Here is a 27,850-nt window from a genome sequence, read left to right as displayed (position 1 = left end):
CAGTTGATCGAGTTTCTTCGCGTCCTTCACCACTTGACATAAAAAAAGAAGTTTACTTGTAGCCTTTAAGGCAGTCGTACTGAATTTGGGTAGCACGCGCCTTTCTGAAGTTTAGATTGATACATACCGGGGGAAAGGACAAGAATGCTGGAAAAGGAGAGCCCCGGAGCGAAGCGCCGATACATCCCTTGCATTGGGTGAAATATTTGCCCTATTACCCAGCTCATCTGGATCGCAAGTCAATCTACCTTCAATCTCCGCTTTAAGCTTGCATGACTCGCAAAAATATTCTTCCAAAAAGAGTTCAACGGGCTGAATGATAACCGGAGGGCTTAGCTTTGAGCTTCATGGCAGACAGCTCAAGCACACAAGAGTCTCGAGATGAAGGCCTCGAGAGTCGCGACGACATCCCGTTGAAAGAGTCTGGAAGTGACCAGAGTACTGAAGAAGCAAATGATGATTATCCGTCAATTTTGAAACTTGTACCTATTTTGATTGGACTGTGCTTCCAGTCCATATGCATTGCCTTAGTGAGTTTTGAGTCTGATGAAATTGCGTCGGGTTTCCCGCTAATGGTGACAACAAAAGGATAATACCATCCTTGGAACCGCAGTGCCAAAGATTACGGAGGAGTTCAACTCACTCGAAGACCTCTCATGGTACGCAAGTGCCTATCTGTTGACGACATGCGCTGTAACTCTCCCTTTCGGCAAGATTTACACTCATTTTTCCACCAAATGGACGTATATGACAGCTCTGGCGCTGTTCGAGATAGGCTCCTTGATCTGCGCCGTGACACCTACATCAAAAGGTCTAATATTTGGAAGAGCCATTGCTGGAATTGGGTCTGGCGGACTATCCCCGGGTGCTTTACTTGTCCTTGCGACCAGTTTGCCACTTCACCGTCGGGCATTGTACATGGGAATTATAGGCAGCACAAGTGGCATTGCCACCATTACTGGGCCGCTGTAAGTATTGATACCATATACCGTGTGTCTTACCTACTAACTGATGGCATAGACTAGGAGGAATATTTACGGACAAAGTCAGCTGGAGGTGGTGTTTCTACATCAACCTTCCCCTCGGAGCTATTACAGGGATCTTCATTATTCTTTTCTTCAAGGACAAACCAACGAGTAACACTCAGCCCTTAAGCCTCACACAACTGAGGAAGATGGATCCAATTGGTTTTCTCATTTTCATTCCTGCCGTTGTCTCCATTCTGTTGACGCTCCAATGGGGTGGCATTGAATACGACTGGGGAAATGCGCGCGTCGTTGTTCTTTGTGTCCTCTTCGGAGTTTGTGCGGTCATGTGGTGCTTTGTCCAATTTTGGAAACAAGACAATGCTACTGTGCCCCCTCGCCTGCTTAAAGATCGCAATGTCTATGGTGCAGTCATTCATGCAACGTTCTTGGGTGGCTCGTTCTTTGTGTTTGGCTACTATGTAAGCCTTGACTCGCGGTCCTCAAGGTTTTGGCTGCTAACAATCACGAAAAGCTGCCAGTTTGGTTCCAAGCGATCAAAGAAGTTTCAGCCTCCGAGTCTGGAGTCAATAACCTTCCACTGGTTGTGGCGATGATCCTTTTCTCTGCCCTCGGAGGTCTGCTAGTAAACCTAACTGGCTACTACACTCCACTTATGTTCGCCGGCAGCGCTTTTCTTACCATTGGATCCGGCCTTTGCACAACTCTTAGAGTTGACACGGGATACGGCAAATGGATTGGATACCAAGTCATAATAGGCATCGGGGCCGGCCTCGGGTTTCAACAGTGCATCAATGCACTCCAGACAGTCCTGCAAGTCCACGATATCCCAATTGGTATTGCTATCATCACATTTGCGCAGAGTCTGAGTGGGGCTATTTTTATCTCAATTGCGCAGAACGTTTTCCAGAACAGGCTTGTGGCAAGTATTTCTATGTATGCTCCAAGTATTAGCCCCGCTGTGATTATCAAGGGAGGGGCGGCGAATTTGTCGAGAAGACTGCCTGAAGATGCCCTCCCTTCAGTGCTTCACGCCTACAATATTGCGGTCACACAGACTTTTTATGTGTCTGTGGGCGCGGCAGCGCTCTCCTTCCTGGGCGCGGGTTTCGTTGAATGGAGGTCCATGAGAAAGCCACAGAAAATATAGCTACAAAGTAAGTAGGCAGGCTTTGTGAGTACTTTTGAGTCATCTTCTCAATGCTTTTGCATTTCGAACCTCCTCAATTCTAGATATGCGCTTTGTGTAATAAATCAGTGGAATTGACGCAATAGTCATTTGAAAGTCCGAAAATATCCTGAACAGACTAAAGCGACCCCAAGTTAAGGCTTGTTCAGTATCTAGGTCGGGTTGAATAATACCAGTGGCTCAATACCGTTGGATTTTCCAAAGCGGACATTCCTGCAGAAACTCAAACCTTGGTTTTAATAGCCTCAGGATCTCAGTCATACTGGGACCATTTCTTCTTCTGACATTTCCTAATGTTCTTCTAGTACGGGTTATGTGTGGTGCAGTCGCTTTCAGGGAGCGTCGCCATGTATGTCTGGGAGAAGAGTTGGAGAAGGCGATGTGCACCCAGGTATATTCAATTTTTGGCTGAAAGGGGATGTAATGTTTAAGCTACATTAGCTTGTATAGGTAACGGAACTAACGCTCGCTTGAAATCATACATCTCGTTTCTAACATATCTCTTTATCAACTGCCCATGGCTTTTCATGGTATGGTCAACTCATTGGTACTTCATCCGAAAATTAAATATGTATTCTCTGTTTAGGCCCCCAAGAAAGTACCCGTTTTTAGCACATGGACAACTTATGCATATCTGATTTGTTGGTTAAAAGTGATAGAGTCCGATTAGATAAGCTTTTTCTTTTTAGTTTCTGCCGAAAGATTGACCCAGATTTGTAAACCATAATGACAACCTCATTAGCAAAGTATAATACGTGGACTAACCGGATAGTCTTCTCCGATAAATATGCATGATATAATGAGGATATAGTGTTGATATATTGTTTCCGGCTGATGAGCTCAGACCATTTTTCCATCACTCTTCACCCTGTGAAAATGACCAGCGCGTGACCACGGGAAGTGGGCAACAGGGACGGTGAAGAAGCTATTGCTGGTGTTCATCAAGCCAGCCATGGCATTATACCAAGCGGCTACCGCTGCTAAAAGTCCAAATAGTCCACCTGCCCTCTGAAGGGGGGTTCGAATATTGCCATTGGGGTCGGTTTTGAGATGAGCAATCGCGAGAAGGAGGTAGTTTAGGTCCAAGAAAAAGAACAGAAAGAATAAAGCAGCGTTCGACTTGAGTGTGCATAAGAGCAAAATGGTCGTAAAGAGGAACCATGCCTGTAAGCACTGTTAGTGATAAACCCCCCAAGACTCAAGATCATATTTTGATAGTGAGACAACATACCATTAGGAATAGACCCATTGAGGTTTGGGATTGAGTAATATCGCTATTCAAGTTCTCCACAGTCTGGAAGCTTTCGAGGAGTGAAATGATGGAAAATGTGATCCAGAAAGCGCCATATGAAGAAAAAGATGTAGCGCTGAAAGTGTTCCCAAGAGCCATTTCCCTAACGGGTTATGAGCTTATAGATTTTCAGGTTTATGCTGAGAGCAAAGCATACCACATGCCAGCAAGTAATTGCACCAATCCACCATAGCAAAATGCCAATGCCACCACAACATCTGGCGTTATATTGCTGTGCGCGCGAATGTTGATGACACTTGAGACGAATGAGGTAAGTGCAAAGGCCCCCAGCCCCAAAGGAGCTGGATTTGCAAATCTGCGCGGTATGAGAGAACCAAATTTATCGGCGCGAGGCACTTCATTAGAGACTTGGAGCCTTGCAATAATTTGAGACATAGTGAGATCCTCAAGGTCATTCACCAAGATTCCTGCCTTGCTCTGCTCTGACACCGCAGTATCGATATGTTTCTCTGATGTATCCATGGCATCGATTCTATCCAAAGACATGACGTGCCTTTTAAACTCTAAATTTGTCAGATCAGAATGATATACCTTGATTTGATAAAATGAGGGACGACAGGTAAAAGTCACACAATAAGCCCAAGTACTGATGACCGAAGACAGATAGCATGAAGCGCAAGTATCGCCATCCAGCTGAATATTCCGAACCGGGAAACAGAGGTGCAGGTAGAACGATGGAAGGATAATACCAACTTGTATTTGAACCCAGGGACAGACAGGGAAATTGATTCTTCCTTCCTAACTGTCAGGGAGTCATATGTATTAGTATCGTTCTCATGACAAACGAGTAATGGCCCTGGCTAACTAACTTTAGACAGTATTGATTTGAAACAGTATCCTGGGCGAATATACCACGGACAACAGAGACCAAAAGAGAAGGGAATTAATTGTAGTCCTCGTGGAGAGAAAACAAGAGATGGCCTGTGTATGCTTTCTGATAATCTGCAAGTAGGAATAGTGAGGTGGACATCTGCTAATTTATGTGTAGCGAGACTATGCGTCCTTTCATCCTATCTTTCCCGAATGGGTTCTGTAAAAATTTGAACTCAGCAGCCGGGGGCTTTGCTTTAGCCACAGTAACATCAGTAAGAGCCAGGTTAGCAGGATAGTGATCTGATTCCAACTCTATAGCTGCCTGGATCATTTAATGAAATTCAAATTGCGAGCAGCTACTTTCACTTGATAAATGATAAATACTGACTATTTGACAGTACGACCAATTTTTTTTTTTCATACTGCCCGGGAGTTTCCGCATATTCATAGTAGAGAGTACTTTCAGAGTACACAGTGGCGAAAACCACAGGTCACCATATGGGCCGACACCTGTATTTCTTTGAAGCAGGACGAATCATCATTATCGATTTGTCCGGATTACCACATAAAATAGGGCCACGGAGGCCTCCGCGAAGCTAGAGGAGATATCCGTAACCCAATTTCAACAAGCGGCGAGACCCGACACCGAGTGGAGACATCTCAGGTAATATTGTAGAGCCAGCATCATGTGCTTGGCTGTTTAGACGATTAATATTTTGTCCGCATTCAATTCCTCAAGCAATCACCTCAATCATTTAGCTACTCAGACATCATTTCAGGCCTATCTTGTCTCTCACCTACGCCAGGGATTTCCCAACTTTAATTAAAATCTTTGGCCAGATTATTAATCGCACATTAAGGGTCAAGGCGAAGAATAATTTTTTAGACATCAATTATCAGAAATCCACTCATTTGTTCAATGTAGACTGCCTTAGATTCAGCCGCTACACGCAGATGCTGTCAGGCAAGCCCGACAGCCGAGAAAATGATTTTCCCAGCCCCATTTAGTCCAGGAATGCTCAATCTAAACCAGAGCACCCGACCACTATAGCACAGAAATAATGACAAAAGAAAACCAAAAAAAGAGTGGTGACCGTCCTCATCCCCCGAGTTCACGCGGCCCAATAGCACACGGATCCACCCTGCACCATTGGTCTCTTGTCTACCTCCTGCTTCCACTAGCGTCCCCGATCCACCGAGGACTCGCATCAAAAATACCTGGAGGGTTTGATGATATCATCTTTTGTCGGTGAGTAATAAACAACAAACAAGAACGAATTCTTATATGTGCTTGAATTTCGGGCTCTTTACTTTTGCAGACCAGGACAATTTTCACTGGTCTTTGCCGTGATATTGGAGTAAGGGGAGGGATCAGTCCAGATAATGTCATAACTAAATGGAAATTTAGTATAATGGTACTCTGGTCAACAAATCTTCAAAATATAGCTTACCGGCCATCTGGATATGAAGGCGCATTGTCATCGCCTAACTCTTGGACAATGTCCGTCAAAGCATCATGTTCCCAGCAAATCAGAATGTTTCCGTCTCCATTGTAGTCCTCAACTACATCTTTTACACATTTGGGATCGTCGCGATCGCAAGAAGTATCAACCGTGATACCTAAATCTTGGGCCAGCGGCTCCACAGTTTCATACGGACGATCTCTCTTGCCGTCTTTGCCAATCTTAGTCAGCAAATATAATGACATTTGCAAGCAATACTCTTGCTCGAATAAAGAAAATAGTTGTAAGTTGATTATATTACCTTTTTTTGGTGTTTCTGCCATGATATAGCCGATATCATAGGCAGAGTTTGCGCCAAACACAGACCGAAGACATTGCGCGCGTCGAAGGCCTTGTGCACTCAGGCCGGTACTCCCGTTACTAGGCTTTTCGCCATGCCTGATCAGATAAACAGTGGGGGAGCCAACTGTAAACGCAGCTGTCGCCAACAGACAGTAGAGCAGAATGTTGTACATGGTGAAAAGTGTCTGGAATTCTAAGGAACACAGCACGAAAATTACAAGAAGGTGGCGCTGTACATCTTTTATCCTACGGAGAATTTCGAATGGCCCCCAAGACAAAAATGCAACGCTGCTCAACCGTCTGGTTTCCGCAAGGCCATAAGAATTAATGATTCGCATGCCATGGGCACATGGTGGTCCGTGATTTGCCACAGACCCCTTGGCCGACAATCAGGTCCAGATTATGATGCGACCGTCGAACTTGGTGATTCAAGACCTCGGTGAACTGGGGAACCCAGAGAGGAGGTGAGGGGGCTTAGGAAGTGCTGATGGAAGCAGCTGGTGCAGTTAGCCCATTGGATCTCGACCGAGTGGAGTATGGCGATGGGGGATGGTGGGAGAGCGACCATACTAACAGGACGAAGAGCCGACCTTCCTTTTTCTTACTATTTCCCCTTTGTCATTTGACTTCTGTCGCTCTTAGGATTTCTGATTCCTTTTGTCTTGTCTACATATTTTACATTCATGATAATGGCCTCGTTATTGCTGAGAGCCCAGCACCTGCCTGCAGCGCATTATTGCAGGCCTGATTGCAAACCCGCACAGCGGCTGTACCTAATGCAAGCTACATCGGGAAATTGAATACTACTACTATAGCTCCAATGAAGTAGCGGTTGATCGCTTATCAGATCCTCATTTACAAAAGTTGGCCCACTTGACTTAAAGGAGCGCGTTGGAATATTCTAGTTAAACCATGGAAGTATATATAAGAAATGAAAGAATGCCAGGGGATTGTAAAAGTCGGACACAATCTTCTTTCCACGTGCACCAGTTCCGACTATATATATTAGGTTAGTATCCCTTTAGTAGCGGTTAGTTGATTTGAGGAGGCGATCATATTGCCAGATATTCTAAAACTTCAAGGAAATGTGAGGAGGAAAAGGCAATTCGAATATTGAACGGTATCATAGTAAATATTCAGAAGTTTTCTATTCACTAATATAAGAATATGTAGAGAAAGTCAAGGCTGAAGGTTGAACAACTATGCACAATTTGCCTTCTTGAGCGTACAAGATAGGGATCGTTGTTTGATATAGCATTTATGTTAGAGTCAAATTCCCTTTGCCTATTGAGCCTTCTTTTTTCATTTCAACCTTTTTACTCCTCCCAAATTTGTTTTTCAAACGATTTTTCTTCATATCCGAGGTTACTTCTTGGAATTGGTGAACAATGTGAGCGCGCTCCTCGTCGCTCAGTTTAGCATATTCACTGCGTCCTTGTTCCACCAACTGAACATCCATCGATGACACGTATCTCCGGGCAAAATACTGAGAGACTTCGGCGTCCAGGCCCCACAGAGGATAGGTTATGATGGCCGAAAGCCCTAATTCAGAATGTCAGTTGACACAATATATCAAAATAGGGGGAGGCGGAATCACCAGATGTTGCCTTGGAAAGAAACGACAGTATGTCGAATCCAATTCCGGATAATACCTTCAGCGCATTATGGCGCCGTGACACAAGATTTGTGCCGAAGCTTGTCACGCCATCGTAGGCACCAAAGTACATTTCCTAGTGCAATTAATATCCCCAGAAATCTTCTAGCTCCTGAGACACCAGGGCGCTTACTTTGCCACCAGCTTTCACCCCACTGGGAAAATCGCAAAATGCCTCAAGAGGTCTTACTGTACAATCTCCCCAGATCTTCGGGGAGTTATGTAGACCTTGTGTGAACGCCATCCCCACGTGGATTGGGGCACGTACCAGGCTTGATGAGGCCCGGCTCATGCCCTTCAGGCAAGTGCCAGCTCTCGAATCCCTGAATTGATTGAAATATCCTGGGGCGGATGTTTTCTTTTTAAACTCTCTACTCATGGAAGAGCCAATCTCCCCGAAACCTTTAATAGCTGACCCTGCTGAATCAAGCATAGCCAGAGCGATGCCAGATACAGGATCCCTAGGTCCAACATGAATATTGTAACTACAGGGTCGTAATCTTATGATCTTAGAATATTGTATACAGAGGGAACAAGGAATAACTCACAGCTCAAGCTTGTCCAGATCAAGCAGACCCATATCCATTAACAGCGCGGAGGAAGTTGAGCCGAGTCTGACCTCGGTCTTGCGAATTCGCCATGTCGCCGCACTCATTGGGGTAAGTGAGCACTTCAACATTGACAGATCTAATTGCTGGTAAAAAGAGCGTATGCCAGATTGAACCCCGTCTTCATCATTGACAAGGCCCCCCAGGGAATGCGACGTTTTCCGCACACAGCAGTTAAGTGCGACTTTGATTGCGGCCGCAAGACTGGGGGCTGTGAGCTTCTTGAAGGGTATTGGCTCTGGCCCTGCCCCCGCTCTCGCAATCATACTGCCCCAAAATGGTTGATCTCCAAAAAAAGGCACGACGACCGATGGCTTCCCAGCTGCTATCGCTGCTGCTGTGGTGCCAGCCCCCCCGTGATGTACCACGCAGGAAACGTGTTGGAAGATCCAATCATGGGGACAATCTTCTAAAATATGTACTTCAGGTGGCATCTCCATATCACCTAAGCCGCTCCAGCCAGTTGAAATGACGGCTCTCACTCCGGCGAGTCTCACGGCCTCAAGCAGTAGCAGGGTGAGTGATTTCGGATCATCAATGACAATCGATCCAAATCCGATATAAATTGGCGGACTCCCCGCATCAAGGAAAACTTGCAGACTTTCAGAAGGGGTGTATTCGGAAGCTAGTGGCAAGAAATAGAACCCTGACACTGATATCCGTGCACCCCAATCTTCAGGTTTTGGAATTAATGCTGGCGACCTGAGATTGTTAGTGACAACATTCGAGGGTGGAGGGATTCATACCAGCAGTACGTATGTGGAATGCCCAAGCGTGATACCAAATGTGGCCCTGACGATCTGTCGATTGTTGGCAAACCGAGAGTCTTGCGCCTAAATGAATTGATCGTGTCCCCTAGGCCTTCCCAAATTAACTCCTCAAGCAGGATGTAAGAAAGGTAATTTGTGATCTTCGTCTCTAGTGAAGAGGACCCGATATTGGCTAAAGGATGAGGGAATGCTTGTGTTGGCGACCACGGCATTCTAGTCATATTAGCTACAATCCAACAAGCAAGAGAGATAGATATACGTAAACATGAGATGAAGTGGTATCCCTAGTTTCTCTGCACAATGTACATGCGCAAATGAAGGCGGGTTCGCAATTATGGCGTTGGCAAGGAACGGTGTTGCTTCCTGGTTGCCAGGTGCAGGCAAGAAACATGATTTCCAGCACCCCTCGAGGATTTCGCGCATGTCGTCTCTCTTCTCTCGAATACTCCCTTGTCGAAGACTCTTCATGCTAGGAAGAAGCCCGGGGTTTTTGACCATGTATGCCATCAGTTTTCTCGGATCGCCACCGACATTAAAGAACTCCAGTCCGACGTCCTGGACAAGGGAACGAAATGTCTCATGTGTTGCAACTCGGACACGATGGCCTGCTTCTTTCAGGGCTACCCCTATAGCGACAAATGGCTGGATATCGCCCCGTGAACCAACGACCTGGATGACTATGCTCATTTGCGGTGGCGTCACGTTGATATTGCCGGTCTCTTTCATACTCTGGTCTTCCAACAAGGGCAGCTCCTGTGATACACGCCAAACGTGTCGCAGACCGAGATTGACCCGGCCATCCCCTGTGCTGTCAGTAGTTGTGTTTGATCCAAAAAGTGTAGCTAATACCTAAGACTTCAGCGTGATTTGATTCATTATGAGAATCTCGGCCGCCATGGTCCATCCTTTTCTCCATGGTGTTCTCTGAATTTTGATGGAATTCTTTGAGACAAATATATGTTAATCTAACCAATTATGAGGAGCCAGCCTTGTTTTTATGTTCTGTATCAGGGACTTGACGATTTGACTTCACGATCAGGTCTTTCTACTAAGGCTCCAGGGCCTATCCGATTATGATCACAAATTATTCAATTACTCAGAGTCGAGACTCTTCAGCATGACGTCAAAGTCGGCTGGAGCGATCGAGGGCCTCCTTTTTCTGGGTGAACCTAATTGTATCAAGTCTTGTCCACGGATCGCCAAATCACGGAGCTATGTATCTCCTAACCCCGCAACTGGTATTCCGAGTGTGCTCATTACCAAGGTCGGCCGCTATACGTCTAACCTTTTTGACAAGATAGTCTCCTAAACTAAAATATTATCTGTCTTGAGGTCTACATTATCAAAGTTAGTGGGGTCTAATTTTAGATAAGGAAGCGGATATTGGTACAAGAGGTCGGTAACGTTAATACTAGACACTTTCATATAAATATGCGAGTTGAAGTCCCAGAAGCTGGCGGATGCTGTGGCTTAACATATCAGCCAGTGGCTATGTGCAGATGCCAAGAAAACGAGCCTTTCAACTGAGCCAGACGATTAAACTATTTTGTTACCACAAGTCAACTTGAGCGGTGCGACTCGGGGTGATTTTCATCTTAACTATTGTGTACTTACTCTTCTCAGCCTCTTCATATGCTCTATCGAATAATTCTTGCCAACCTAATGTGGTAAAATGTTCTCCGACTCTTACTTTCATGTGAATTGGCTATGATTGGGCTGGTAAGAGTGATACTAAAGAGCCTTGGAAAGCGGTGCGGTATGACGTCACCAATTCGCTTTACATCCGACCTGATTTAGGCTGGATCACAAGACACTTCTGCATCATAGTAGCACTGTTAAAAAGGCTATGGGACTGAGGGTGAATGGATATATATCCATCTGTCCAGAGCCAACGGCCTTGCAGAAAGCCTTTCACGCCAACGGCATTTATCAAGTGGACTTGTGTCAAATATCCTCTCAGGTGGCTCAAAACTTTTTGACAATGTCTTTCCACAACAGCGCTTGTGATATTCACCTTAACGCCGAATCTGGGGAAACCAGCCTTGTTGCTATTTGCAACAACGAGTGGGGTAGTGGTCTTACCAGCGAAATGCGACTTGATGATTGTCTCGGTAACAAGAACGGTAGGATGTATTTTGTTCTATCAATAATGGTTAAGTAATAACCATATCATCCCCTGCTAGGCCACTTCGATTGGGGTGGGCACGGATTCACTCCGAGTGCCCGGAATATCACCCTTTCTGTTGAAGGGCCGGATCGATGCCCTATTCTTCATGCCGAACTTCAGAATGACCTTGGCGACTATCTGGTTAATAATCTAAATCTGGCTAAACATATCGGCAATATAAATGGCGAGCTGGTATTTACAAGGTAAGAGACTACATTTGACCGTGTGCTACTATTCTTTAATGAAGATCGCAATAGTACACTAGGGCCGTACAACTCAATTCGTCGAGAAGGTTTAAGGAAGCACAAGTCTGTATCACATAAGTACTATATCCATTGACAATAGCTATCGTTGGGAATGATCTATCTAGCTAAGGGGAATATTGTATCATTTGATAAAAACAATTTATCTTGGGTTTCAGCAACATACAACTTCTTTACTACCTTGGGTAGCTTGGAAGAATGACACAGGCATAGCAGCCTTGGAAGCCATAAGTTGCTAGTTATGATCATCGTTTCTTCTATATTTTCAAATTATGATAAAATTACGATGATCATAACGTAGGTAATATGTTCACCAATAGGTGCACGCTTTCGCTTGCTAATAAGATACTCTGTGATTCCCATTACAATCACCGCACTTGACGATCGTAATAAATACTCTGTTGATCAGTAGGACAAGTCGGTGCAACGAGGTTGAGAAAGGCGTTTTGTAAAGTAATCGAGTTATCCACTATAAAAAAGTGGCGTTCTCTGTTTTGATATATTTGATAGCCTCAAATTATAGTTCAAGTAACACACAACCTTGGAAATCATCGTCACTGCAACAGCCAAGGTGTTCTAGCCTGAGACAGACCAGATGATCTTATCATCAGGTCGGAAGTCCGATATGAAAACTCGTTCTAGTCAAGCCCTATTATGATAAAGATGATGATTTCAAAATGACAATTTTGTATAGACAGCCTACAGCCATATGCCATATTCAGGCATAAGAATCATCATACTAGTATTTACCTTTGTGAATCAGGGATACATAGATAGAGCAGTCAGAAAGGATTACATGGTAACTGGCTTGGCAGATACGCTATACCCAACGGACTTCATATCGTCAACTGTAGACATCTTGTCATACGTTCTCAACTGCTCCAGTCTCCGAAAAGAATGGTTTTTGACACATTGGACAAGTGTTATGCCGATTTAAAACCCACTGTTGGAGACATGTATCATGAAAAGCATGGTGACAACTCAATCCGTGAATGTTATCTGTCTCACGGATTTCCACAAGACAAATGCAACTTCACGACAATATTAGTGGACTCGTAGACAATAATAGGATCGCCAGACACATACCAAATAACTTGTGTGTTTTCTTGCTGCGATAACTGCAACTCTGATTTTAATGCTTTCCACCATGAGCCGAAGGCTTGGCGTGGAGAGACGCTCTCCAGTCTACCTAAAGCGGCTTCTGAATTAAAGTCATTTCTTTTTGCTGGCTTCGCGGTCTCAGTGCGCCTTGCACGTCGTTTACGCAAGGTGTAGCAGTAAGCTCTGCTTATAATATCAGTAATATTCAAATGGAAAAGATCAAAGTCACATTTAATTTGCAACACATGGTTAAAACCTTTTCTTAACATGTGAAATTCTCTTATACTCACATTATAAGAAAGAGAACGAGCGGCGAAAGAGCCAATGGGACAACAGCGCCCACAGGGACTGGGCCGCTTGTTGGGCTGTTTTTGTTTGCGTTGTCCGTATTGTTACTCATGATAGGCTGCTGGGGGGTTTTGGCAATAAAATATCGGTCGAGTCGTACTCATGAGTTCAGAAGATTGAATGTTAGAGCTGATTTCGAGTTGAGGTCTCTAAAGAGAACATTTAAGTCTTTTTTCCTCGCCGCTTAGGCATCATTACTTTGGTTTAGACATGCTTGCTTCTTGACCTTTTCTTTGGCAATGAAACCGTCATCCTGTTAAATTACAGTGGTCAAAATGGCAGCCACCTTAGTTGAGCCATAAGTTTCATCGTTTTCGTATGGGACTGGACCAATAAGAAAGCACAGCGCAGTAGTATGATGTAGTGGGGCCGGGAATTTGGAATTCTTTCGTGGTCTAGAGCAACGGTCTCCGCCCACCTAACCGCAAAATCGTATGGAGCGCCCCTATGTAAATTCCAGTCATTATATTTGCCACTAAATTCCACCTATAGGTCGGGTTCGATTGGGCAGGACGGTTTAAGATATTACAGGTTTTCCATTTTTGGGAAAAGAAAACGGTTCACACATTTCCTGAAGTAGCGCAATTTTTTAATACGCGTGACCGCCCAACCTCATACCAACTTAATCGCTAGACACGTTACCTAGCGAACGTCACACGGTGATGTGTATTTTGTTGAAGGGGTGGCGAGGTGGTCAGCACCCACTCTCTAGCTTGGATAATTTCCCTCCCCTATAGGGACTAACTAGCATAATCTGCTCTCTCTCTCCCCGAAAGGTAGCTTACAGTTCGTCCTTTGAACACCCAATGTTCTTGGGGCTCGGGAAAGGTTCCTTAGTACTATCCAGTTTTGCAACTCTTAGATTAAAAAACTACCAGCGTAAGTCTTTGGAGTGAGTGACTTTGAAAGCTCTGTGTTAGTCAGATGATCTCTACTAGAGATAGATATAGGCCAACTGAGATGCTGTAGTATGATGCTTCCCAATATGGAACCTATTTTCTTCCCTATGGCATATAAATCTTGCTCGTGATCCCCAGATTATTTCGAGCCCTTCTCCAATCTTTTCTAGGCCGTACTTTGAGAGGGGAACAGCGAAAATGAAAATTCATGTTCATCGTTGAGCCTTACAGGCCATCATATTATAGACGAAAATAACATCTTGTATCACACATAAGATAATCAACTTTATCTCCATTCAATCCAAATATCCCCATATGTTGTTCAGACTCTCCGCAAGAGTGGGGTGCGCCCAGATTGCGTCTTGCAATTTTTGATAGGGAATTTTTCCGATCATAGCCATCTCCACAATGCTCATTATTTCGCCGCCTTCTAGACCTAGACAGGTGAACCCAAGTATAAGTCCTGTATCGCCATCCACGGTAGCCTTCATCCATCCTCTTGACTCGTCTGTCTCCAATGCGCGCGCGACATATGCCATTGGCATCTTCGTTGTCTGGATCTTCTTGTTAGGAAACTGTGCACGAACCTCCTTCTCATGGAGGCCGACGTGCGCTAGTTGTGGATCTGTGTACACGACATATGGGACAATGCGCTGTTTTATGGAGAGTTTCGTAGATGATGATGACAGAATATTAGACCGAATGATACGAGAATCGTCGTATGAGATATGTGTGAATGCGGGAGGACCCTTCACGTCGCCAATTGCGAAAACTGAAGGAGACGACGTTTCGAGGTACTCGTTCGTCAGGATATATCCTTTACTATCGGTGTCGATAGCTGCAGCCTCTGGCTTTAATTTGTCTGTATTCGGAATGCGACCGACAGCGGATAGGATATGCGTTCCTTTGATTGTTTGATCACCACTGTCGGTGTGGATACTGAGAACAAAACCACTAGGTGATGGTGCAATCCTCATAAAGCGGGAGTTCACATGCACTACCAGACCGTCTGCCTCAAGAATTTCTTGTAACGTGTAGGCAATTTCTCTATCCTCACGCGGGACTAATTGAGACCCACGCTGGATGATAGTGACCTGCGAACCCAGTCTGTGAAACAGCTGTGCAAATTCCAACCCGACATATCCTCCGCCGATAACCACGAGGTGGCTAGGAACCTCGTCAAGCTCTTGAATTGAGGTTGAATTCAACACTCTTCTTTGATCAAGCGACTCGATCCCCTCAATGCGTAAAGGTGCCGGCCGTTCTCCAACGTTAATGAATATCTTCTCACCCTGAACAGTCTTGACTGTACCACCGCTATCTTTATATTTAAGGGTTTTCTTGTCAACGAAACTTGCTTCACCAATCAGAACATCCACTCCAGCATCTTTAAGTCTGTTCTCGCTCCCACTGCGAAACGAAGAGACGATGTCGCGTTTTCGTTGGCGGATATTGAGCATGTCGGCCACGACCTCATTCGCCGCGGTTTTAGTATTTGAAGTGTGTATGCCATAGTCCGGTCCCCTATGGGTGAGATTCGCGACGCGACCTGATGCAATCAATGTTTTCGTCGGCGTACAACCCTCGTTAATACAGCATCCACCAATATGATCGCGTTCTATGAGTGCTGTTTTTTGGCCTGTTGTCGCGAATGCAGTGGCTAGTGGGGTGCCAGATTGGCCTGACCCAACTATTATGGCGTCGTATTTTGTGATTGTTGACATCTTGCGAAAATAATCACGGCGGATCGATTTGATCGCATTCGATCGGTAGAACATCCACCGCTGTCCAGTTCAAAAAGTGCTTGGTTCGAATAGGAGAAAGTGCAGACTTTGGCGATCAGTACTTGGTCCTATCCTGGCTCTGCTTCTCTATATAGGTTACCGCGTTTCATAGATAAGTTTTATAGTGTTTATGTACTATGAGATAATCATGTGTAAGAAGTACATCATCATTGTCCGAAGTTTCTAGATCCTTAGTAGGCAAAAGAGAGTCTTATACGTCATGACAATCAAAATATCTGAAAAACATCGAAGGACTAATACATGCATTCAGCCACACAACCACACCTAAACATTGCCATTTATCGATTCTATGTTAATATCCTAACTTGGGCTATGGCTCACTAATACCAAGACGTTAAGCAAATGCTGATGTATTCAATCATATAAAATACGTAAGCCGTACAAAATTATTATGCAGTGCGAAGGCTGCGGGGAACCAATGGCCCCACTTACCATCAAACTACAATTGTCATTTACTAACAATGAGACACTTCGAAATATGTCAAACAAAAGTAGGCTAAACCACCAGACGCAGGCTATGGCCATTAATAGTGTTGGAAGTGAAGTTCGCTTAACTATTTGTAAGCATGTGAGCCTTTAGAGCTATTGCTGTCTGAACGTTGACACATTTGACGGAAACATCATCTGGTCGGCTAAATACTAGTCTGATCTAAATGTCTGCCGCTGAATGTCCTCTGGACATTGTAATATTCAACTTGCTAGATATCAAGAAACTACACAAGGCGAAGCCTCTAGCCCAGTGAATAAAGCTAGGCGGGCACGGCAACCATCCTGATGCGTTCCTCACAATCTCGGATCTGCCAAGATATATCTCCACGATACGGTGATTACACCTTACCACCCGTGTGGCACCTCGGCAATGATCCAAGGAAGAGCGGCAGAGTAGTGGATGAGAAGCTACGGGTGTAATTTGCGGGTCTGTAGCGTTAGTAGCTTTCGCCGATTCCAGCAGCCAACGTCAGTCTACAGTCTAGGTCGCCGCTGAACGCGCTTAGCTGGGATTCCCTCGCCACTGGTACCCACAATGTAGTAGATTTAAATATAGAATGTAATCATATGGCCCGACCCATGTGGTTAGGGCATTATGGTCCTTGCAGCTACCAATAAAGCTCCATTGGGAAAACATCCAACGGTTCACAGCCTGTCGCCGTCAATCGCACAATCCGCTCTGTCCGAAGACCTCCAACACCCGGTACCGTGATAGTACTCTTCAATGTAAACACCATGTTCTCTCTCAGGATGGTTTCATTCCCAGGGCCAATCCACGGCTGCTCCTCCTCCGGATCCATACCCGTTCCATGGCCTGTTCCGTGTCCGCGCGCCTCGCTGGAGTATTCCTCGTAACCAGACTTCACTAACGCCTTCTGGATCACCACGTTAAGATCTGAAGCCGTGATGCCCGGCCGTGCGGCTGCCAGACCGGCTTCGACGGCAGAAGCTGCCGCTTTCACAATCGCTATCTTTTCTGCGCTCGAGCTGCCGTACGTGAAGCCTCTTCCCCCATCAGCAACGTATCCGCGATAACGAGCGCCAATGTCAGTCATGACCAAGTCTCCGGGCTGAACAATGCGGTCAGTAGGTCGAGCGAGATTGAAGGCCGATCGAGGACCGCTTTGCACCATAGAGTCATAACCGGTTCGCTCAGCACCTCCAGCCAGCATGGCGCGATCGGCAATCAAGGCCAGCTCCCGTTCTGTATGTGGCATGCCATCGGCCAATGTATCACGGATGGCAACCATCGCCATGTCTGTTAATGCAGAGGCTTTCCGGATCAACCCTACTTCGCGAGCGCTCTTGATTGCCTTGATCTCGGCCAGAACCTGGGTCTCCTTTAGTCTGAGCTCTCCAATCGATGCCCTCACTCTGCGAGCGAGATCTTCTGGGAAGTAGAAGGCACCAGCCAATCCCAATGTACCGGTCCGAAACCGGGCCGCGAATGCTTCAAGATGCTGTTTCATTTCGTCAAAGCTGTAGACAGGGAAAGTAGTGACTTCGGAGGCATAGTCAACGCATTGTTTAGAGACGAATAGCGCAGGGACTTCGTCGTCCACACCAAGAAAGAAGATAGTGTTGGCGATATCAGATACTCCGTCCAGGGGTCGGAATTCCGTGAAGTAGCAGATGTTGGCACCCCTCCAGCAGTCGCCAAAGGAAATCAACCCAACCAGGCCAGCAGACTCAAGGGCTTTTCGTACCCTTCGAATGCGTTGCTGATATTCCTCTGCCGGAATGGATTCATCTGAAGCTCCGATCATGTTTGCAGATTTCTGTTTGACAAGTGCTGTGCAATGAAAACGAGAGCAAGAGTTCTGGCCTGAGGTGGGCTTTATGATGATCTTAATTCAGTATTGAATTGTTAGGCCGATCATTGTGAAAACGAAAGAGGATTCATCCCCGCACAATGCGAAGGAATCAAGGATGCAGTCGAGAATCACACATGGACATCAGATCCTTCAATTCCCGCTTCGCCTCAAAATCCAAGCCATGGATGAGAAGTCAATTTAGTCAATTTAGTCCATTTAGTCAATTTCCCCCTTTTTAGGGTTGCGTGCTAGTGTCCTAAGGGGCGGGGCTGGGAAGGAATCGATGTCTGATCGTCGGCAAAAAAGCCGAAGTTGATCCCATCGCCAAAGATTTCCTTTTCTTGCGAGTCAAGTTCTGGCCACAGCGCGATCAGAGAAACCAAGACTCCATGGGCATGTGAGTAACGGTTCACAATCAGCACTTCTTCTGAATCGCAACACGACTCTTCCTGTTGAAGTTCATGTCCATGGTATGAGTAAAATCGTCTCCCCGACTATTGCCGCAATGAGAAACCATGGTGTTCAGATAAGTTCAAACAGGATTTTATCCTATTACCAAAATTTCTATCATAAGTATTAGAATATCATGAGTTGTCTTGATGGAATATTACATGACTGCATTACAGAAGGTAAAAAGTTTCACCTCCTAGCATCGCTACTGACAGAAACAATAAAAAGTTCTTGTACCCCTTTTAGTGGAGATAATTTTCATTATTTGTATATTGAAAGGTATGACACATAATCAAGTCAACATCTCAAAACATATCCGACCTTACTTCCTCTTCAAAGCATCCTCATCAATGACAATCACGCCCTTACCCTGGTATTTCCCACGGCGGAGCATGTCGACCGCTTTCGGAATCTCCTCAATACCATAGAAGATGTTGGTATTTACTTTAATATTATGCTTGACAACAATATCCAACATCTCCTCGGCCTCCTTTGGAGAGCACAGAAATGAGCCCTTTACGCGGATGTCGCGAAATATCATATCCTGGAATGGGATACACACTTCGTGGCCCTAGAGTCAGCTCTAACGGTCAGCATTTCATCGCCTCCGTCTATACTCATAGAAGGAGTCTGGAAATGGATTTTCAGGGCTACGTACCACGGGAACATACACCATTGTGCCGTGTCTCCTTGTAATGGCGCACGCTGTTGATATTGCAGGTTTAGCATCGCTCACTGTGACAGTGGCATCGACGCCTCTGCCATCAGTGGCTTTGAAAACCTGGCGAACTATCTCCTCCTTCCCCAGTCGCGCATCAAGAACCAAGTCTGCACCAACCGCCCGAGAAAGAGAGAGCCCGTCGTCTCGAGCGTCCGTCCCAATCACGTTCAACCCTTTGGCTTTGGCGAATTGGACTCCAAGATGGCCAAGTCCCCCTCCCGATCCTACAATGCCAAGCCACTGACCTGGTTTAAGCTCTGCATGCAGCAATGCTCTCCAGATGGTGATGCCAGCGCAAGCAAGAGGAGCAGCAGTAAGAAACGACATCTGATCCGGGATCCGACACGCTTGTCGTGCATCGACAACGAGGTATTCTTGAAAGGCACCATTCCTCTGGGTGCTCATCATCGGGCCCTGTTGTTCACAGTAATGCTGGTAATTCTCTGGTCCTTTGCAATCATCGCATTCTCCGCAGCGGTCGAATGTTTGCCCAGCCATGATTCGATCACCGATGACAAACCGAGCCACGGCGTTTCCTTTGGCGATCACGACACCAGTGCCTTCATGGGAGCCGGTGACAGGAAGAGTACAGTTGAGGGTGCCATTCTGGTACTCCAAATCAGAATGACAGAGAGAAGAAACCGCAATTTTGAGAAGGAGGTCATGAGGCTGAAGAGTGTCAGGGGTAGGGATCCTTCTTATTTGGTGTGGTTTTTTAAACTCGAGGATCTGGCATGCTAGCATGGAATCAGGAAGACCATTGATTGTTGCATGTTCCCTGGAATTGGTCATTTGGAAGGCTCGTAATCGTTTTCCCGATCTTGAGGTACTTAATTCTCTAACGAATATCCTCCTTTACTGCGCAGCGAGATTTAATCAGTGGAATACGAAGATGGCGTGAATAATCAGCTATATATGAAAAGAAATAATTATACTAGCGGACATTTACCGATATTCTTCGTATTATCTCACCCACATCTGCCCCTCTTCTCCGATGCTTGTTGCTTGAAGCTTGGCATTCATTCCTGCAGCTTTGTCTTTGCATTCTGAATGACATGGGGAATCCATGATCCATTTGGCAAACCTAGTCCACGGAGTCGTCACCCATTTCCCAATTTGCTCAACCACTAGTCTCAAAGATATGGATCTGGCTGGTCCTACCGTATCTTGCGTACCACACCTCGGTTTTGGCAAAAGGGTGCGACGCTTAAACGCCTGTATTTCAAAGTTTGTGACTCCCAGGGATGTTTCAGAGGTTCCTTTCCGGGCTGTTGGAGGCGGCAGGCTTTATGAGTCGACCCGCTTTGCCAGTTTCAGCTTCGATTCCCTGGACTCTTCCAGATTAGCAGGCTTCAGGCAAGAGCACGTCATTTTCCTTTCATGTGCCGGCTATTGCATTTGTACCACGAGTTTTAGCAGGTCTGGGTTCCAGTAGTGAGCTGGCAACACATCCGTTGGGTCCCTCGGACTTCACTGCCCAAGTATAACAATGTAACGCTCTCGATAATCCTCGCAGAATGATCATAGAATTAATTGAGAAATAATTCAGTTACGACGGAAAGTACCTAACGTGATTTTTTTTTCTTTTTCCCCTCCCCAAAATGTTAGCAATGACTTTTCCATTTGGATTATGGGAAGTTGCTGCCATCGCCTCTTTCAGCGTCATGCTGTTATGGCCCATCTCAAGGTACTTCTTGGATCCTAAGAAACTGCGTCGCTTTCCAGCTCCTGGGATCGCTGGATTTTCGAATCTCTGGATGATGTACCATGCATACGGCTTCCGACGGCCAATGGCAACCCATGAAGCCCATCAGAAACTGGGGAAAATAGTGCGAGTCGGCCCGAATCACGTCTCCTTCATCGGCCGCCAGGCCGTGAAGGACATATACGGCCATGGAACGCCAGCTCAGAAGGACAAATTCTATATCTCTTTCACGGGCACACACGAAAGCAGCCTGGATGTCACGAATCGTCAAGCACACAGCGATAAGCGCAAGCGTCTTGCTGCTGCATTCTCATTGAAGCGGATTGAAAACATGGAGCATTTGGTGGTAGGGGATGTCCAAAAGCTTCTTGATCGCTTCGACAGAGCAGCTGAGACCAAGGAGCTTATTAACGTACGTTGGTACATAAATATGCTGCTATTCGACCTCACTGGACATCTGGTTTTCAGCCAGAGTTTGGGATGTGTAGAGCGCGGGGACGACATGATGGTCGCACAGAAGTTGGATGGAACACTTTATCAGACCAAACCAGCAAACGCTCTTCGCAATTCCCTACGCATCGGTTCCACCATGGGATGGATGCCATCACGCTTTGGTCTTCTCAAGCGACTCACCTGGTGGCATCCCGGTTGGAAGGGTGGAGCGGACTTTACTTCCATTGTGTTGCACATGGTCCGCACCCGGCTTGAGATGGAGAAAAAGGACGGCGAACGGAACGACTTCTTCCATTCCTTGGTCTGGAACAAGGATCACGAACCCTTGAGTCTAGAGATCGGGGAGATGGTTGCGGAATGTGGTCTTCTACTGAATGCTGGCTCCGACACTACCATGATCGTTCTCGTCGGCACCATTTTTCTTCTGACCAAATGGCCCCGCGTCGCCGAGAGGCTCCGAAAGGAGCTGGATGAAGAATTGGATTCCGAGGATGGCGTCACCGCCTACGAGAGGGTTAAGAACCTGCCATATCTGCGGGCTTGCATTGACGAAGCGATGCGCATGCGTCCGCCACTCCGTGGTGGTCTCCCCCGAGTCACGCCTCCGGAGGGGATGATGGTGGAGGGAGAGTGGATTGCTGGCAACACCACGGTCTCTGTTCCCACCTACTCTCTCCACCATGACTCAGACCTTTTCGAGGACCCGTACACATATATGCCAGAGCGTTGGCTTACGGAGGATGCGCCCAAGCTGCAACAAGTGTTCATCCCTTTCTCTGCCGGTGGAAGAGGCTGCAGTATGTTTCGGCCCATTGCCTGCATTCCACGACCAAAAAAATTGCTAACGAGTTTTCTAACCTTTAGTTGGCCGTAATGTTTCCTATATGGAATTGCTGGTCGTTATAGGAACACTGATGCGTCGTTATGAATTCGAGTTTGAATCGTCGAGCTTTGAACTCGAAACCAATGATACGGTCAATGCACATCCTGGCACTATGATGATGCGAATCCGTCGGCGATTTTCACCCGAAAAAGCTATTTCTAAAGCTTGAAAGGATATATTCTTAATATGGTGAGATGATGTTCTTGGGCTGAGCATCAAGGTAGGAAGACCTACAGAGGGAGGTTGAAGCCGGGTAGGGAAAGTGCTTATTGCCCGTGGACCTGTGTCGGCAACGTAATCGCAGAAGAATGGAGATCCCGCTACGATATCAGTATCCGGTATTGATCGACATAACGAATTATCTGATTGTGATGTTGAGATTTGAAGTTATAGCTAAATTTGATCCATCGATCTCTTTAAGTAGTTAATCCACCCCCCCCCCAAACAAAACCCCAATGTCCCTCCATGCTCATCCCCGCCATCACCAGTCCCATTCTTCCATTAATCCTTGAATTAGTGATTCCATGGGCCGTGCACTCTCTATCTCCGTCCGTCGAAGTAATTGAAGCAGTAGTTCCTGCTCCGCTCGAGGCCGGTCATGAAACCATGGCCCGCAGGCGATAATAGCCGTGCACGCTGTCAGCTGCACCGCGACCAGGGATGTTGCGAAGGCAATCCCACACACGGCCTCAGCATTTTGAAGGACTTCATAGGAGGTCCTTTTGCGGTGCTTTTGGTATCCCAGCCCAATTCGAGGCACAACTGGATTGTACACCGCGAGGAACAGTTTCGCAATGTAATAGTATTGGATGCCTGTGACTGTGCAGTCGACAAAATGGCGATCAGTAAATATGGAATCAATATACAACAGCCAGCGTTTGTGGCCAATGGACACAGAGAACGAAAGTCGAACTTACCATGCCAGGGATGTCCTAGTCGGATTTCCGGGAAATATCTTTTCGCTTGCTCATCACGATCGATGTACAGAACAGGATCAAACGACTTTGGTCGCGTGAGGTTCCATCGCTCTGTCTTGGCCCGGGCAGCCTCCCAGTTGCTATAGCTCAACTGATCGCCAAAACAGAAAGTCACAATCTCGGCCACAATCCAAGTCATCCGATTGGCCCATGTGCAGTCCGTGGTGGCATCGAATCCCAAATCGAAAGACAAGCGCTCCTCCCATCCTGTAAGGTCCACCTTGAGCGGCCTCTGGCTCAACAAGGACATGTAGATATCTTGTCGCACAAAAACCCAGAATGCAGCATGGCCCAAGCCACCCCAGGTGCGAAATTCAAGCTGGGCGTTGGCAAAGACCGATGTACCAGTGAGATGCCGTTCAGGCTCGTCGCCCATCTTCGACTCTGCATGCCTACTTAGTTAGTGGGTCAAAGTGGAATATGCTTTGAGTAAGAGAGCTCCGCACCATTTGTCTCCTCAAATGCTCTGAGAATGACTGCTGCCGCGAAGAGAGTTTCGTCCGCGACGAGATCCTTTTGATCCAGCATTGGAATGATTAGAGAGACACATTCATGATGGTAATGATCAGCAACTGCCGAGTCAAAACTTGAAGTTCGGCTCAAATGACGAGCCGAAAAAGCCATGAGGGAATTTAATAGCACAGGACAGCTAAGCGCAAGTTCCGGCACATCGACGGCAAAGTGTCGCTGGATGTCGGTAATATCAAGCTGCAACCCGGAAAAGTTAGCACTTCAGATAATTCTCAGCCGTTGAGATTGCCGAATCAATATCCTTGTGCGAACTAGGAAACAGGACGACCGACCAACGCTGCCAAAGCTTCCATGTAATGATGGAAAAGCAAGGCTTCTTGGGGAACCTTAAAAGGTAACCGCATCCGGTCCTTGTAGAGAAGGAGGCCTACTTTGCGATGAAGTGCTTCTGGACTATTCAACATTTCAGATGAAACATGAGAACGGTCATCCGTGTGGTCGATCGCACTGACGTGATCGCTGCCATGGGCAGAGGCGAGAGAGATGCTGGAAATGGACTGGTGTGGAGATATTAGATGAAAGTAGTCCGGCGTCGATGTGGTTAGAGGGTGCAGGGCAATTTCTCCCAAATTACGACCCGAAAGGTCGCAGGGATTCTCATGTTCGCCGAAACTCAATCTGGCTGCGCTGTGAATGGCAGCAGAACCTTGAGAGATGGCTGGTGGTGAGGTGCGTCCCTGCGCTGCCAATGGGAAGGGTTGTGTGGAACCGGGGGAGACAGAAGACAGAGGATCTCTGCGCTCAGGTGATCCAGATGGACATCGTGAGTGGCAAAGTATGTGCTGATGGCGAAATTCTGCAGTTATAATGGGTGTTTCATCCACAAAAGTTACTGTGAAAGTTTGTAGTCAGCATCTGTCCAGTCAATATGGGTATCTACAGTTGCCCTCACGCATTGACGGCGTCGCAAGCCATTGGTGGTCTTCTGCGAAGATGTTGTTGTTTTCTGGATCCTCCTGAAAACTGTGGTCACTGTCCCTGAGCAGAGCAGCTGTGCTGCCTTTTCGTCTGACTTGCCCTCGAGCAGCCACCCTTTGCGCACTTCGAAAGGTCAGCAGGGCGTCTGGGATGCACTCTCTTCCGGTTCGTCGGCAACGCCCACATCGGGGTTTTTCTTCGTCGCATTTCAGGTGCCGTCGACGACAGGTCAAGCTGAACAGACGCTAGATCAGATACAGAACTCACACCTATTGTACAAATGTACTTGCTATTATTCTCACCATCCAGTCCGGCCTCTTCTATTTATGGTCTGTGCCCTTGCCGTCATTAGCATTGGCAGCACAGTTGACATCTGATTGTGCAGCAAGGTCAAAGGTCAAGGATGGGATGTGGAACGGAAAGGAACAGATATTTGCCAAAAGCGATAATGTCTTTTGTCTTTTGGTGTCGCGGGAAGGCGTTGGAGATCGAAGGTAGGTATTCGACTCGAATTTCCCTCGCAGGCGGAAATCCCCACCGATTCCCCCGCGCCAGGGATGCCTCCACCTCTGTGGGGGCAAAACATAGGGGAGCGAATCCGGGGAAAGAGTCAGCCCCGATAAACGGATGGGAAATCCGACCGTACTTGTTCATACGACCGAGAGGCCGTGGCGCCTCGGGCCTCTGGATATCTTCTGGAAATTACGACTGGCACCAACCATCGCGTTGTCCTCTCTCAATTTTCACCCGAACCTCATACGATTAATTATATGAAACATTGTTCAAAAAGAATGTTGACGTTTCTATTCCTGCTCGGTACAGGGCCGCTACGACATGAGTGACATAGGAAGCGCCAAATAACATTACCCTAATTAAGCCTTTTCTTGGTGCTCGAAGACCTTAGACCCGACTTGAGAGGGCGAATTGGATCCAGACAAGTTCGGCTCGCCAGGCTGGATCTCCCGATGGTACGCTCCTTCAATATCAGTTCGTCGGTCTACAACGCGCCCAATCTTGGACAAAACCCCACCAGTGATGCCACCCTGCTCAAATATATGATCGATGTCCTCGAGACGCATGCCCGCAGTTTCCGGGAAAAAACTGTAGACAACGGGCACAATGATGCCCGCATTCAGAACCGCAAACAAGATGTAGCTAGAGCATAAACCGAATAAATGAATAGCTCTTAAACAGGGGGGAGAGGGGGAAAGAAAACTCACGTTTTATATCCAATGTTCTGCACACAATATGGGGTGATTTGGACGACCATAAATTCAATACTCCACGCGCCGACCGAGGCCGCCGCTGCACCTTTGGCTCGCAGTCGCAGGGTCGTGATCTCAGCGGGGTAGACGAAAGGGATCGTGAGCCATCCAAATGCGTAGAAGGTGTTGTAGCCAAAAATCATGACGACCGCCACGATACCAGCAGCGAGTCCACCGTCCCGTACGCAGCCAGCCAACACCGCCATGGTGATGATCTCGCCAGCGCTTGAAAGGAACATCAGTGTCCGGCGCTTGAAATACTTGACCAGGAAGATCTGAATGATCGAAGCCACGAAGTACTCTGTGGTGATGATTCCAGACATGAGCAGAGACATGTGTCGCGACATGCCCACGGAACCCGAGAGCACTTTGGGGAGGTAGTATGTGATGACGCAGATTCCACCAAGTTGCTGGAAAGCATCCACGGTGAAACAGATGCACATTCGGCGAAAGTTTTGTAACTTGCCGCCCTGAAAAAGTTCCTTCATCTTGAAGGGCCCACCCGCGGACTCGAGTTCAATTGTTGTTACTATCACGGTCGATAACTCCAACACACGTGGATCGTCGGCCATAACGCCCTTTCCGATCAGTCGTGCAATGATTGCATCTCCTTCGGCGTGACGACCCTTCTTGTGCAGCCAGCGAGGGCTTTCGGGTAGGATCACTGCCAACGCTAAAACAATGATGATGAATACCAACTGGAAACCGATGGGAAATCTCCATTGAGCTGGCCCGGAAACATGGGCAAAGCCGTAGTCCATCCAGTAAGCAATCAGGATACCAAATATCATCAAACAGCTGTCGACCGCGACGAGTTTTCCGCGCTCCTTGGCTGTGCTGGTTTCGGACTGCCACACCGGAACAGTCGACGTATTAGCTCCGTTACCCTATTGCAGAGATTAGTTTTGAGTCCAAGGCGTCCTGAGGATGCTCGCACGTACGATTCCGGTAATGACTCTTGCAACGTACATCATTCCGCGGTTGATGGCTGTAGTTTGCAGAATCGCTCCAATGAGCATAATGGTGGTCGCATAGACGATCGATTTCTTTCTACCAAAATAATCACCCACAAAGAAGATGCCGATGGATCCAGCCACATTCCCCAATTGATAAACAGATACGATTAGTCCCTGAGTAGTAGCATCAGGATGGTTGAAGTCTTGGCCGAACTGGTTATCGGCACCGATGATCCCCGACAATACTCCCTGATCATAGCCAAATAACATAAAACTCATCGAACAAGTAAGGGTGATGAGGACAACGAGAGTTCTCCCCGTGATGAACTTGAAGTCGAACATGATGAAGAGATAAACTAAAAATTTCGCACAAAGGTAGAGCGATGGTCCAAGTCCCTTGCAGTTGGTGACAGAAAGTCCAACTCCCTTGGGCGAAGGAGAATGATAACCGATGTGATGGGATTAAGCCTAAGGATATAGATTCCATCATGAGCTAGTCAAGGATGATTCGTTTACCGTCATCTGGATGCAGCTAACACACTCAACTCCCGGATCTGGCCCCAGATGACAACAAAGATGTCTTTCATAAAGTCTCCAGACGGCCATTTTCCGGTGGTTTGGTGATCTAACATAAGAGGGAAATCTTGACGAAGTCGGGGCGCCAAGGCCTTGTTCAAAATCTGGTCAATGCGCAGTCTGAACCAGTGATCACAGGGACAACCACGTGCAGGTCACTGTTAATTAACCGTTTAGCCTGGCCCCGCTCTGCTGACGGTCGAGAGCGTCGATAGAATCTTGACTAACCGTCTTCAGGGGAACAGCGTGCATTGACGGGACAGGAAATAACCATCGAACTCGCGCAGAATAATTTCTTTCCCCGCGTTGCCCCCACGCTCATCCGAGCGCGTTCTCCGCATTTGAAGTATACTTCCTTTTTATTTAGATGCAGCCTGACAATAGTAGATCGC

At 46.8% G+C, this 27,850-nt stretch overlaps 10 protein-coding genes across 10 annotated transcripts; 2 read left to right on the top strand and 8 right to left on the bottom strand.

Annotated features, from left to right (window-relative positions):
* Positions 1-347: 347 nt before the first annotated feature.
* N7510_006694 (MDR family MFS transporter) lies at positions 348-2,136 on the top strand (the record flags this gene model as incomplete). Its single annotated transcript, XM_056978619.1, has 4 exons — positions 348-530; positions 589-968; positions 1,021-1,447; positions 1,501-2,136. The coding sequence occupies 4 exons, from the start codon at positions 348-350 to the stop codon at positions 2,134-2,136; spliced, it is 1,626 nt and encodes a 541-aa protein (XP_056831662.1).
* An 879-nt stretch (positions 2,137-3,015) lies between these two features.
* N7510_006693 (acetate uptake transporter family protein) lies at positions 3,016-3,973 on the bottom strand (the record flags this gene model as incomplete). Its single annotated transcript, XM_056978618.1, has 3 exons — positions 3,016-3,339; positions 3,407-3,569; positions 3,624-3,973. The coding sequence occupies 3 exons, from the start codon at positions 3,971-3,973 to the stop codon at positions 3,016-3,018; spliced, it is 837 nt and encodes a 278-aa protein (XP_056831661.1).
* Positions 3,974-5,607: 1,634 nt separating this feature from the next.
* On the bottom strand, positions 5,608-6,278 carry N7510_006692 (uncharacterized protein; the record flags this gene model as incomplete). Its single annotated transcript, XM_056978617.1, has 2 exons — positions 5,608-5,692; positions 5,752-6,278. 2 exons carry the CDS (start codon positions 6,276-6,278, stop codon positions 5,608-5,610), a joined length of 612 nt encoding a protein of 203 aa, XP_056831660.1.
* A 1,085-nt stretch (positions 6,279-7,363) lies between these two features.
* On the bottom strand, positions 7,364-10,053 carry N7510_006691 (glycosyltransferase; the record flags this gene model as incomplete). The annotated part of the gene is made up of 8 exons (XM_056978616.1): positions 7,364-7,647; positions 7,703-7,835; positions 7,893-7,967; positions 8,028-8,244; positions 8,308-9,069; positions 9,114-9,350; positions 9,397-9,940; positions 9,987-10,053. The coding sequence occupies 8 exons, from the start codon at positions 10,051-10,053 to the stop codon at positions 7,364-7,366; spliced, it is 2,319 nt and encodes a 772-aa protein (XP_056831659.1).
* A 4,158-nt stretch (positions 10,054-14,211) lies between these two features.
* Positions 14,212-15,693, bottom strand: N7510_006690 (mercuric reductase; the record flags this gene model as incomplete). The annotated part of the gene is made up of 1 exon (XM_056978615.1): positions 14,212-15,693. One exon carries the CDS (start codon positions 15,691-15,693, stop codon positions 14,212-14,214), a length of 1,482 nt encoding a protein of 493 aa, XP_056831658.1.
* A 1,124-nt stretch (positions 15,694-16,817) lies between these two features.
* N7510_006689 (M24 family metallopeptidase) lies at positions 16,818-17,975 on the bottom strand (the record flags this gene model as incomplete). The annotated part of the gene is made up of 1 exon (XM_056978614.1): positions 16,818-17,975. The coding sequence occupies one exon, from the start codon at positions 17,973-17,975 to the stop codon at positions 16,818-16,820; it is 1,158 nt and encodes a 385-aa protein (XP_056831657.1).
* Positions 17,976-18,795: 820 nt separating this feature from the next.
* Positions 18,796-19,986, bottom strand: N7510_006688 (uncharacterized protein; the record flags this gene model as incomplete). The annotated part of the gene is made up of 2 exons (XM_056978613.1): positions 18,796-19,044; positions 19,132-19,986. 2 exons carry the CDS (start codon positions 19,984-19,986, stop codon positions 18,796-18,798), a joined length of 1,104 nt encoding a protein of 367 aa, XP_056831656.1.
* An 809-nt stretch (positions 19,987-20,795) lies between these two features.
* Positions 20,796-22,404, top strand: N7510_006687 (cytochrome P450; the record flags this gene model as incomplete). The annotated part of the gene is made up of 2 exons (XM_056978612.1): positions 20,796-22,149; positions 22,217-22,404. 2 exons carry the CDS (start codon positions 20,796-20,798, stop codon positions 22,402-22,404), a joined length of 1,542 nt encoding a protein of 513 aa, XP_056831655.1.
* A 312-nt stretch (positions 22,405-22,716) lies between these two features.
* On the bottom strand, positions 22,717-24,906 carry N7510_006686 (uncharacterized protein; the record flags this gene model as incomplete). The annotated part of the gene is made up of 5 exons (XM_056978611.1): positions 22,717-23,147; positions 23,210-23,596; positions 23,659-23,920; positions 24,016-24,575; positions 24,636-24,906. Coding segments are annotated over 5 exons (1,911 nt in total), but the record flags the coding sequence as incomplete, so codon positions are not given.
* Positions 24,907-25,533: 627 nt separating this feature from the next.
* N7510_006685 (sugar porter family MFS transporter) lies at positions 25,534-27,224 on the bottom strand (the record flags this gene model as incomplete). The annotated part of the gene is made up of 3 exons (XM_056978610.1): positions 25,534-25,816; positions 25,882-26,813; positions 26,868-27,224. The coding sequence occupies 3 exons, from the start codon at positions 27,222-27,224 to the stop codon at positions 25,534-25,536; spliced, it is 1,572 nt and encodes a 523-aa protein (XP_056831653.1).
* Positions 27,225-27,850: the final 626 nt, after the last annotated feature.

The sequence above is a fragment of the Penicillium lagena genome, assembly GCF_028827675.1.
Source record: "Penicillium lagena strain IBT 129212 chromosome Unknown utg000005l_segment0_segment0, whole genome shotgun sequence".
Classification (NCBI taxonomy): domain Eukaryota; kingdom Fungi; phylum Ascomycota; class Eurotiomycetes; order Eurotiales; family Aspergillaceae; genus Penicillium; species Penicillium lagena.
The sequence above is the reverse complement of the archived record's forward strand: the minus strand, read 5'-3'. Positions and strand labels throughout refer to the sequence as shown.